The sequence below is a fragment of the Glycine max genome, chromosome 4 (genome assembly GCF_000004515.6).
Source record: "Glycine max cultivar Williams 82 chromosome 4, Glycine_max_v4.0, whole genome shotgun sequence".
NCBI lineage: Eukaryota > Viridiplantae > Streptophyta > Magnoliopsida > Fabales > Fabaceae > Glycine > Glycine max.
In genome coordinates this window covers 21,578,748-21,591,611 of record NC_016091.4, presented here as the reverse complement: position 1 = coordinate 21,591,611, position 12,864 = coordinate 21,578,748, and the positions used below count along the sequence as shown (strand labels likewise).

The following is a 12,864-nucleotide window of genomic DNA, read 5'->3' as shown; positions in this document are numbered from 1 at the left end:
AGGTGCATACATGATCGGGGTGAATCGTTGTCACCGCTTTCATGTCATGTACTTGGAGACCAAAGCGAAATGCTGTCGAAATTTAGTTAAAAATAACACAACATAGTTAACTTTTAAGTGAAAATGAAGTAAAAAAATGTTTTCCTGAATGGGGTAGGGTGACACCTTTGGTTTAATAAAAGAGAGGTTCACATGCATATCGAATAATGTATGTCGTCTGACAGTACAACAAAGATGGATCGGCGTTGGATGAAAACAGCACGCATAACTGAAGAGTACGAAAATGGGGTTGAAGGTTTCTTAAAATTTGCTAAAGATAATGCATCCGACAATGGTGGACTATACTTTTGTCCTTGTGTTAAATGTTTGAATGGGCGACGACAATGTTTGGATGACATTAGAACACACCTTATCTGTGATGGTATCTGTCCTACTTATACAAAATGGATATGGCATGGTGAGTTACCAGAAATGTCATCAACCCCTCCAACTGCTCCAATTGATGAACAAGTCGGTGATCAAATAGAAGACATGCTACGTGATCTTGGACAAGAGGGTTTTAGGCAAGCAAATGCACCGTATTATGACACCTTAGATAATGATTCAAAGATTCCATTGTTTATTGGATGCACTAAGTACACACGGTTATCAGGGGTGTTAGCTTTGGTCAATTTGAAAGCAAGATTTGGGTGGAGTGACAAAAGCTTCAATGAATTACTGTTGTTATTGAAGAATATGCTTCCAGGAGATAACATGTTACCAAAGACTCATTACGAGGCAAAGAAGATATTATGTCCTGTTGGAATGGAATACCAAAAAATACATGCTTGCCGTAATGATTGCATTTTGTATAGACATGAGTTTGCTGAATTGCGCAACTGCCCTACATGTGGGGTGTCACGCTACAAAGTGGGTTCTGGTGCTTCCAGTGAAGTTGGATCCACATACATTGATCGGCCAGCAAAAGTGTGTTGGTATCTTCCAGTAATACCAAGGTTTAAGCGATTGTTTGTTAATGCAGAAGATGCGAAGAACCTAACATGGCATACTAATGGCAGGACTAAAGATGGATTGCTCTGTCATCCTGCTGATTCTCCTCAGTGGAAGAAAGTTGATCAGTTGTATCCAGTGTTTGCCGAAGATCCCAGAAACCTAAGGGTTGGTCTTGCATCAGATGGAATGAATCCATTTTGAAGCTTAAGTTGCAATCATCAGATAAAAAGCCTGTATATTGGAACTTCTGTAGAGTCAATTAGAAAGATAACTACATTCTTTCATGTCCACTTAATTTTGTTAAATGGCTAAGAAGTAAGAACCTCTTAAATTTCTTAACAACATCCTTTCCTACGATACAAACAACACAACAAAATCAATCTCAATCCCATGGCATTTGTATAACTCAGAGAAAAGGCCATAAAAACGGATTTGGATCCTCTCCCATCCAAAATAATTGGAGTGTCAATTAGAGAAAGACAGACCGTCGGATTAAATGTGTGGTTGAGATTAAATTAGAAATTTACCCCTAAACTCACCGTTTCACTCACAACCACTCTCAACCCTAATTTCCCCAATTCATTCCAGCGAGTCCAGCTTCCCCCTTTCCAAATCAATACACCAGTATCAGTGGTGGTGGCGGTGGCGGTGGCGACGGTGACGACTATGTACTTTCACATCACCAAACCAGTTATCTGTGGCGGCGACAATTTCAGGGTTGTTAATTCTGTTATGGTACAAAGCATTCATAGGTTGACTCTGATTTGGTTTGGTGATTGTTATTGCTTGTGGTAGATCTTAAACTTTGTTAATTTTTTATTATCATCTGTTTCTCATCTATCACAGTCGGCGCGTTGAGTTCGTAGGTTCAGGGGAAGAGAAAAAAGAGAAGCAATCACGTTTGAGAGTGTGTAAGTGAAGGTGAGTTGAGGGGTAATTCTTCAATTTGATTTCAGTCACACACTTAATTGGAAGGTCTGTCCTTTTCTAATTGGAGACTCTCCAATTATTTTGGATGGGAGACGATCCACTTCCCATAAAAACCTAGGCACATACTGTGATTAATTCATAAAAAATGAAAGAAAAAAATCCTAACCTCATAGGCATAATAAAAGGAGAAACTAAATACCACTAGAATAATTGAAATCAAATGGAGAAAAGAAATTACAAGGAAACTAAAAAGAGAAATATCATTATATAGTAAAGAAAAGAAGTAGTATATTACTTGGGCCATTGCCTAACACCCAGTTGAGTGAGCTTGGACTCAGGAGGGTTCCTCTCAATCTTAATGCCCAGTTTTTCTATGACAGTAGTCATGGTCTCTACTCTTGTTGTTGCTAAGTGCACTCTCCTCCTTCTTGGAGCACCTGATCTACTTGCAGGAACAGCTGAGTGTTTGGTTTGTGTGAAGTGGTTGGGTAATAAAGTACCCACAAATGATGATGCCATTGAGCTATACCTTGCTTTGTTGGAACACCAGTTTAGTTAGATTCCTCACAATTTCTATAAATTTGTCTTTTGTTTTCGTTCACTTATTTTTTATCTTCTGCATTTTCTAGGCAATCCAAAATTCTAGAAGGAAACTAAATAGAGCAATTTCATTATTTGATAACACCATATGCTTATTGTATTTATATTTCACTTTAACCAAGTGATGAGATATAAGTGATTAATAAATTCAACTTAAGTTTGAATTTTTAAATAATATTTGAGTTTAATCCTTGGTAAAAATAATTTTTTATTAGACTTTACTTATTTTCCAATCAAACAGGATCTCTTTTCCTGATAAATAGAAGAGTTAAGAAAAAAAATATTAATATAATTTAAAACTATTGTGTAAAATAAAACTAAAAAATTAAAAATTTAACTATATATTTTACCATTCAACTATCATGATTTCACAAAGTTCACCATCTTTTTTTTTCAAATTTTACACCAATTTTTTTTTAATTTTTATACATTTTACCATCCAATTTATTTTGGTAAATTTTATTATCTGATTTTTTTTAATCTTACAACTCAAAATTTTAATTTTGGTACATTTTACACTATCTCACCCAAAAGCCCTACCACCACGACAATAAAATATTCTTGATTTGGTCTCAGAAAATGAATTGGAGCACCCTAGCAGCCCATCAGTTAAGAAGTCAAAAGAGAAAGGTGTAGCAGTTGTACATGAAGTAAAGTGCAAGCTTTATGTGAAGGTATTTTTTAATAGGTTAATTATATACTGAATATGTCACTATAGAGTATAGATATGGGGCAGCATTTTTTTTTATTTTTCTGCTCTTGTTTCAATTCAGCTTGATTTTGTAATGTTCATCTCAATGATAGTTTTCTGTAGTCAAGTGATCCAGCAGATAAAGATGTATGTCTAGTATGTTTTTAGGGGATCAATCTAAATGTAATCTGTAGTCTTAGTTATTTAATTGAGAACTTCACTTATTGTTTCCATTTCTATTAACTATACTGCAGGTAGGAAAAATTCTTCTCAATGCCCTGTTGTATCCAGGAATCAAGACAAATCTGCAGAACAACTCTCTTGTCGCAATATTCCATACTTCGGTAAGGCATTGAAATATTGCAATTTAGCTAAATACCTTTGGACAGCTTGCATGCAGATAGTAAAAAGAAGTTTAATATCGCTATAATAGAAAAACCACTATATAGGATTAACAATGCCTTCAATGTTTTGAGAATAGAAAGGAAACGTGAAAGGTATGACTAGCATGCAGTTTTTCTACAATAAATGAAAGGGATGATTTCCAATGTCATAAGGTGTTCTAGGCTTCTAGCTCATTGGCTAATTTGTTCCTAAGTTCACTCCTATGTCAATGAAATGGTTTTATTTCCGCCACTAGCTGTATAGATCTAATTTTATTTGCTAGTCAAAGTATCATGTATTTATGCAAATGAACTGCATATACCTGTGTAATGAACTGCTTGCAAATGAAGTGTGAGAGGTGAATGCTTTTACGAAAATAGTTTGATTGATGAATTTCTGTTACCATTTAGTGAAATCTGTCAAAGTATCATGTAGTTATGCTCACAATTTTTTAAAATGTATTTTGATTTTTAAACATTTTATGTAACTAATCTTTTCTTGCTGGTGTTGAGAAGAATATAAAATTGTTTGTTCTAGCATTTTAGAACTAAGTGATCTTTATTTTTTTTATCTGATAAACACTCGGTGATCCTTATAGAAACTTTTAATCAATGTCCTTGTTTGTTTAGGGATTTATTGCATCTGCCCTTAATTATGGACTCATTACATGGTGAGGGAGGTTTCAGCACTGCTTGTAATTTGTGGACAACTTACAATTGAAGTTAGCAATGTTAGATATTCCATAGTAATTTTAAATTCTTGCAAAACTATATATTATCATTAATTATGTAAATTCTTTTATTATGTGATTAAACGATTTTACAACTCTTCAAAATGATGTAAATTCTTTCTTTAATTATGTAAATTCTTTTATTATGTAAATTCTTTTGCTTCAAATCAATATATAGAATAATTAAAACACCACCTAAAAACTAAAGCCGCACCAAAAAAATTAAAAAAAAAAAAGAATTATTCTAAGACGGTTGTTGGAACAAAAACCGTCTTAGTATGTCTCACTTTCTAAAACGGTTTTATGAATAATCGCCTTAGAAAGTGCTACAAATAAAGAACATACTAAGACTGTTCTAACCTAAACCGTCTTAGTATGTCTCACTTTCTAAGACGGTTGCAGGCATAACCATCTTATAAAGTCTTCAGAACAACAAGCATATTAAGACTGTTACGAAGTAAACCGTCTTAGTAATTGAGACATACTAAGACGGTTGCAGGCAAAACCGTCTTAGAAAGCCTTCGAAACAAATGACATATTAAGACTGTTACATCGTAAACCGTCTTAGTAAGTGAGACATACTAAGACGGTTACAGGAAAAACCATCTTAGTAAGTCTAACTTTCTAAGACGATTTTAGCATAAATCGTCGTAGAAAGTTGGCCTATTATAACGGTTAATAGTTGATAACCGCCTTGAATAAGCAATACATTTTAGGATGGTTATTCTCAGAACCGTCTTAGAAACATCAGTCTTTAAAGATGGTTCAAAAACTGTCGTTGTAGAGGTTGGCACATTTTACGACACTGCGTGCTATGACGGTTCAAAACCGTCGTAAAATGGCATTCAGAACCGACTTAAAAAGCTTTATTTGTAGTAGTGATTCTTCCCTCTTCCCCTCCAAAACCCTAACCCCCAAAAAACCCAAACCTCTTCTGCCCTCCTCCAATGGATTTGAAATGGATTTGAGATTCACTATTTTTAACATTTCATACTGTATATGTTTTCATTACAAAATAGAAGCCCCATCCACAGCTGAAGGGTCTCCGCTTCTCCTTTCAAGCGACAAAAATTTCCCAATACCACTTTGAACTTATACAACCTCAATATTTAGTTGCTGAAAAATCTAAGTTGAAAGTTAATTAAGAAAAATAACACACATAAATATACGTTTAAAATAAAACACTTGAGAAAAATGAAACTGCTGATAATTGGAAAATCTAAGTTGAAGCTAATGTTGCTGTGCATATTTGGTTTCAATTATGCTTCCTTTTATTTTCTTAGCTATTTTGAATCATTTGTGCAGTCACTACAATTTGGACTTTCATTGTTTTGGTTGTCTTGTTATGAACCTTTCTTGTATTCAAATTGTTTGGCTAGATGATCTAATTCCAGCCATATATTGTATTGTTTGGGATCTCATCTCAAATTGTTATGGTATCCTGTGTTTCTTTGAAAAGTTAAGTGACCGAGCAAGTGGAGGGAATTGTTATGGGATCTCATCTCAATTTATCTTCTTTTCAGCATACCTTTTTTTTTCTTTATAACATGCTTCTGCCTTTCCTTCCAGGACTTAACAACTTTATAATCTATTTGTTTTAAATTTATTTCTAGTGTCGGAGCACCATTTATCTTCTTCAACTTCATCTTCATGAGATTGATAGTCAACTTGGATGGCAAAAGTCCACTACAACCTCTTTGGTGTCTACTCAGCCAACTGCAGACTTGTATCCTATGCAATGGCATTGTGGAATCTCTAGTTTCTTGCCAGAGGTGGCTCTATATCAGACTTGGCAACAACAACAAATTATGCAGTAGTTCATGAGATTGATATGATGATGGTGAATTCTAGGAGTAGTTCATGAGATTGCAGCAACAACAAATTACCCTTCATTTTTTAGTTTCTTATTTTTTGTTAGTATCAATTTTTACCTTCACCCACTTTGATTTGATATCATGATGGTGAATTCCAGGAATAGTTCATGAGATTGCTTTGTTACGGGTCCATTGAATTGGGGAACTGTTTGTAGGATATATATATATATATATATATATATATATATATATATATATATATATATATATATATATATATATATATATATATATATATATTGTTATTCAATATGTACGATTACCAGACATTTGAAATGTGCAAAAAATTCTTTTTTCTTTCTCTTCTCCATCCTTGTAATGTCAGGTCATAATCGTTCTCATCATTGTTGTGCCTCGTGCTTTCACAACTTTGATACTGCACAATGTTAGAAGTAAATTCAAGTTATTTGGTAACATAAGTTTGGCCAATTTTTGGTAACAAAATTCAATACGCATCAATCATATTGGTCAAGAACATTAATGCTAAAGAAAGGCTTTATACTGCACCTTTTGACTTACGTGAGTAGTTATTGAGAATGGGTAAATCACTTCAGGTAGAGCTAGAGGTGTATATTACTTAGTTGTGTGGCCAGATGATTCTAAGCCAATTAGAATTTAAGCCATTTTACTAAGAATCTGCCAACTCCCTTTTTGTGCTTCTATAAGATCAACGCAATAGCATCAGGCAAAAGGTGTGTGAAAAAATGATTGCAGTAGACAATTCATCCTTAAAGACCTCATCAGTACCGTTACCAAGTAGCTCCCAAAACAGCGGCACAGGAGTGATAAAAACAACATTCTCAACATTCGGCAGCCTCATAAAGCTTCTTCCTATATGAACAGTCTTCGTGTTCCAAATTCCTGAATCCCCTTTTGACCAACAATGGCAAATGCAACGCCGCATACAAGTGGACTCGAAAGAACTGCTGGCAGGGAAAAGCTTGGCCCTGTGCATCCAAATGCAGAGACCTGTTCATCCAGATTGTGGACCCAACTATTTAGAGCATTGTTCTCTTCAAAGCATGCACCAACCTCCGTTCCCCTTCCCACACCCAAACCCTCCATGCCCATCTCCTCAAAACCAATTTCCATTCCGACCCTTCTGCGTCCTCCGCCTTCACCGCCGCCTACGCTGCCAACCCTCGCCATTTCCACAACGCAATCAAGGTGTTTGACGAAATGCTCCAACCAAGCGTAGCATCCCTAAATGCTGACATGGACTTAGATTTGTCACCTCATGGACTAAGACTTGCCACATAAACATTTGACTAACAGAGGAAATTGGATTTTAACAGTAGGAACTTATTTGCATAACGGATGTAAAGATAGAGATTATTTTGAATTTAATGTTAAGTTAGGGACTAATGTGCAAAAGGGTTACAAAGTCAGAGACTAAATTTCCTATTTAGTCCCAAAGAAATAGTTAACATGAATTAAAGATTAAAAAGATCAAACTTGCTTTTTTATACTTAAGAATTACAAAATGTGTATTTAGATATGCAACAAATACAAAAATAAACGAGTACAGCTCCATAAAAAATGAAACACAAATACTGAAGTCCATAAATAAATATCATATAATAAAAAGACTTAAATATATTTAAATTTTTTGATAAATGTTGAAATTTTATTCTAAATTTTTAATAAAAAAATTTATTGCGTTAAGTTTCTATTATCAGTTAAATGATTATGTATCATTTATATAAATTGATTTTCTCAATCTTATCAACTATATCTTGAAAAAGATCAATAAAATTGAACCTTTAAATTTGTAATTGAACAAAAATTTGTAATTCAGTTAGTGTACAATGCGTTCAAATAGAAAAAAAAATGCAAAAATAGATATGCAAATAACGATATGAGAAGAATTCATACTTTCGACGGGAAGAATGATTGATACATTTAGCATAAATAAATTTGATGAACACGGAATATGAGAGAAAGTAGAAAAAATATGAAGATACAAATTTCAAAAAAAAAAGAAAAAAGAATGGCTATTTAAGAATGCGTTCAATTAGAAAGTAATATGTATATAAATGACAAGGGTGTTTAATTTCCAAAGAATTCACACCTTCACCTAGAAGAACTCGTAGATGTCAAAAGCTAACCCGCCTTGAAAACAAAATACACCTTTTTCATTTATTTTTATAATGATGCTAAAAAACTTCTCCCTTTTAATAGCCTTGAGTTATTTTTTAAAAGGGTAAATAATCACTTTGTTTTTGAATGTGTAATTTGTTGATAAATGCGTCTCCTAAAAGATGAAAATATAAAATTTAGTCACTGAAAAGATAAAAAGTGCGACAAATATATTCGGCCGTTAACATCCGTCATGTTAATCAAATAACCTACGTGACACCAAGGGATGAATTTGTCACTGAAATAATGGTCGATGTGGTCATCTCTAATTGTCAACATAAGACATATTTGTCATATAATATTTTTTTTTTACTTTTCGTCTTTTTTTCACTCTCTCGGAATAGGAATGAGTAAATAATCACTTTTATCCTAGAATGTGTAATTCACTGACAAATGCGTTTTTGTTAGATGAAAATATAAAATTTAGTCTCTCAAAGTGTAAAAATTACGACAAATATATTCGCACATTAACTTCTATCCGTCACCGTTAATAAAATAGTCAAGATTCGAAGAAGTAAAATATGAAATATATTTATATTTTATTTATAGTAGATTGTGACTAACTATTATAATTTGAAAAAATTTGTAATGATTAGATTGTTACAATGCTTATTTTAATAAATTGGTACAATGTTTATTTTGGATAATTTGTATTGTGAAAAACAAATTGTGGTTGATAATAAATATTATCGTTATTATTATATTTGTTTTAAATTATGTTTGTTAATATATTTTTTTTAAGTGATTATTGTAATATTATGTTTGTAATGATAAAAATGATAAAAATTTACACTAAAATTATATTTTATTTTTAGATGAAATGAAATTTTGAATCTAATAAATTAGTCCAATAAAAATATACTAATATTTAGGTCTAATAAAAATTATTGACATTTTTATCTAATAATAATAATTTATTGATATTTTGATTCGATGGAACGTAATAATATTTAAATCTAAAAAATTATTAACATTTTTCTCTAATAAAAAAATTATTAACATATCGTCCAAAAAAATAAAATGACAGACATCTTCCTTAAATATAATATATTTTAATAACATTTTCATCCCATATAACCAGTATCACTACCTTAATTTATCCGGACAAACTAATTTATCAACTGTCAGGAAATTACATATTTAAGGATAAATAGAAAAATGCAAAATGAGAGAACAGAACGTGAAGTCTCCCTCTCTCCCTTCTTTCACGTTTCAAATTTGAATTTCAATCTCTTCCTTCTTTCTCTTTCTTTCAAATTTGAGTTTGAATCTCTTCTTTCTGTCATCATTCTCTTATCCTTACAATTATTTTCGGTAGCAAACAAATCTCTGACCCCTTTTTATTCTCTTTTTTTCCTGCGTTTTTTATGAAGCACGGACGTGAGTTTTGTAAAAAAAGATCATATTAAAATGCTTCTCGTCTTCCCCTAGCTTTAACTGAACCCTAGCTTATGGGTTCATGGCATTTTTTACCATTCGGGTTATTTTTTTCATTGCTTTGGGTTTTGTTGGAGGTCTGTCGGTGCCGGAGTTGTTCTTTTTGGTACCTCTTCTGTTTCCTATTTTTCCTTTGTTTATTTTTTGTTCCCTCTTTTTGCTTCTTCTGAAGTTTCTCATTTTTTATTTTTCTTTCCAGCTTCTACTGCCAAAGACGGCTGCACACGAAAAAGAGAGAAAGAGAATCAAGGCTCATGGCTGTTCCTATGATATTTTTCATTTTATTTTATTTATTATAATTTTTATGAAAACACTGTTGTTTTATTTATTATTGGACCTGTTTATTGTAAATTTCATGATGATTCGTCTTCCTTTTCTCCTTTCCTGTCTTATTTTCTTTTTTCTTTTTACCCGTTCATGGTACGATCTTCTATTTTTGTGTGTAATGCTTTGGAATAATTTGACAAAAAATCAGCTACATTACTATGTTTGACAACTAGAATACCACGTTTGTCTTTGCATCAATTGTTATTGAGTTTGCCTCTTCTAAAATTGAGCTATTTCTGTTACTATTTTAACTGCAGAGGTTTTGCATGTTGGTGGTGTGTAATTTTAATCATTAATTCTTTGTGCCATTCAAATTTAGCTTATTTGATAAAAGTTCATTGTGTTCATTTTATAGCAGTGTAACCATTACGGTTACCTAAATTTTTAGTTCCAAAACGTTTTTGAAATTTGGTTTTTAATCCTTAAACTTTTGTTTGATTGATCAAGGTTTTTTAATTTTTTTTCATTAAGATTTTTAGTCCTTAAACTTTTAGAAATTTTAGTTTTTATTCCTTGAATAAAAGTTTTTTTGTTCTTAATCCTCTAGTTCATCAGGAGAAAGGGGTTTTGACTAATTCTGAGTTCGGCGGAGAGGTAAGTAAAGCCTAGTCAAGAATTATTTTTGTCATGGATTGAACTTGTGTAGTACCCGAACGATTCAATCTTAGCTTAAGCATATTAATCACTTACACCCAATCACTTGGTTCCCTGAATAAAAGTTTAAACCCATTATTTTTATTTATTTAATGAGATTTCAAGAATCAAACTGAATTTTTCATAAATTTAAGGACTAAAAATTTAAATGAAAAAAAGTTGAGCAACATTGACCAGTCAAACAAAAGTTTAAGAAGTAAAAACATTAATGAAAAAAAAATTACTTTGCACATCAGATCCAATGGTTTGAAATCACTTGGTCATTTACCACTATTTTTTGTCCTGATGTTCCACCCAATGATATTTGATATGTATGGCTTCCATCATAGCTAGCCACTACCATTCATAATCTTCCTTGACAGTTTTTTGGTGTTTAATGCCCAACTGTTAAATTTTAGAGCTAATTGCCCTGTTTGATTTGTAGAAGCAGGATGTGTAAGTATGCTTAATTTTAGTTGTTTTCTAGAAAGTTTGTATATATTTGAGCCTTAATACGAAGATATGTCATGAGAACCTGGTCGTAAAGTTTTGGATTATATTTTGAAAGTAAAATGGTGATCCTATTGTCATTTTTTTCCTATTAACATAGTATAATTTTCTACAGATTGTGATTAAAGTTGTTAATTCTACAGGCAATGGGTGTGATAAAGAAGTTGTATTGAATTGGAGAAACAAACAACTTTTATTTTCTTATTGTATCTAATAAGATAATTGAATTCCGTAGCTTGGGTTGTTTGATTTCTTATATTTCCTTCTTACATGTAAATGATTTTCCTGGACGAAACATTTTATCAAGACTGCTGGATATTTGATGCTATAGGTATTGTCCAAATTCACTATATTTGATGCTATAAGGTTCTTGGAATAGTTCTTTTTATCAATATAATACATTCTTTGTAAGTCTCTGGCAGTATTCAAAATTTGGGTGTAGTTCTTTTTATCATTATTTATTATATTTTGGTTCACTATGAGAAGATAAACCCTGTGTATGTGTTCTAGAGAGCTAACATCAATATTTATAGCATTTTTTTATTTTAGTAAAATATGAAATTGTTATGTTCTGTTATTCGACTGATATGCCTTGTGAGTTTGGTTTGTCATACTGACTGTGTATACAAATGTTTGGAGGTGTGATTGCTAACTTTCTTACTATAACAAGTATGGATTGTGCAGATAAAAGGTTGACACAAATGTTTGGTCAAGTGTATTTGTTACATTTCTTGATGTTAAAAATAGTCTCACATGGTTCTAGCTTTGTTGGTGTTATTAATAGTCTGACATGGTTAATTTTGTTTTTTTTATGGCTTTGGTGATAAGAGCTAAGGATTGTGTGGACAAATGTTTAGTCATGTGTGTTTGCTAGCTTTCTTGATGTTAGAAATAGTCTCAAGATGAAGAATTCTGACTTTTGGTGATTACAACTAATGATTGTGTAGAGAAATGTTTGTTCAATTGTGTTTACAAGCTTTCTTGCTATTAGAAATAATATGACATGGTCAATTTTGTTTTCAGAACTATGGCTTTGGTAATTGAAAATAACAATTTTGTAGACATGTTTGCTTAGCTGTTATTAATATTCTGACATGGTCAATCTAGAAAAATTTCACTAAAAGCATTCATAATTTTTTCTTGCTTTGTCAAGAATGGAAGACATTTGTCTAGAAAAATTTCAATGTAAGCAATCATTTTTGGGTTGTGTTTTACTGCAATGTACCATCAAGTTCATATTTCTTTTATTGTATCATAGTTATTTACAGTTTTCCCATTCTTTGAATTTTGTATTTGTATAATTTAATTTATGATTGTCTTTGGTAAAAAAAAATTATTGATGGTTTACTCGTTGGATTGCTCAAATTTCTATGCAGTATAATTATCTTTATTGCTTGGGTTTGTTAAAGCAAGTTTTCTTTCCTCTTTTGAGGGACACATGGGTTTCTCAATGCGTAGTTTTCTTTTGGCACAAATGTGTTAGAACAAATGAAAGTTTGAAAAAAAAGAAAGGAAAAAAAAAGAAAAAAAAGCTTCAAGTCCCACATCGCTCAGGATAAACACTTGAATAGTGTTTCACTCCTTATATATAGAGAACTCATTTTTTCTTTTTTCCT

The 12,864-nt window shown here is 32.0% G+C and overlaps 1 protein-coding gene and 1 long non-coding RNA gene across 2 annotated transcripts; both read left to right on the top strand.

The window, feature by feature from the left end:
• Window positions 1–234: 234 nt before the first annotated feature.
• Window positions 235–1,194, top strand: LOC102665998 (uncharacterized). Its single transcript, XM_006579176.1, has one exon. It carries the CDS (start codon window positions 235–237, stop codon window positions 1,192–1,194), a length of 960 nt encoding a protein of 319 aa, XP_006579239.1.
• An 8,318-nt stretch (window positions 1,195–9,512) lies between these two features.
• Window positions 9,513–12,014, top strand: LOC106798411 (uncharacterized). Its single transcript, XR_001387936.3, has 2 exons — window positions 9,513–9,884; window positions 9,978–12,014. It is a non-coding gene; the product is annotated as an uncharacterized lncRNA (long non-coding RNA).
• The last annotated feature ends 850 nt before the right edge of the window (window positions 12,015–12,864 follow it).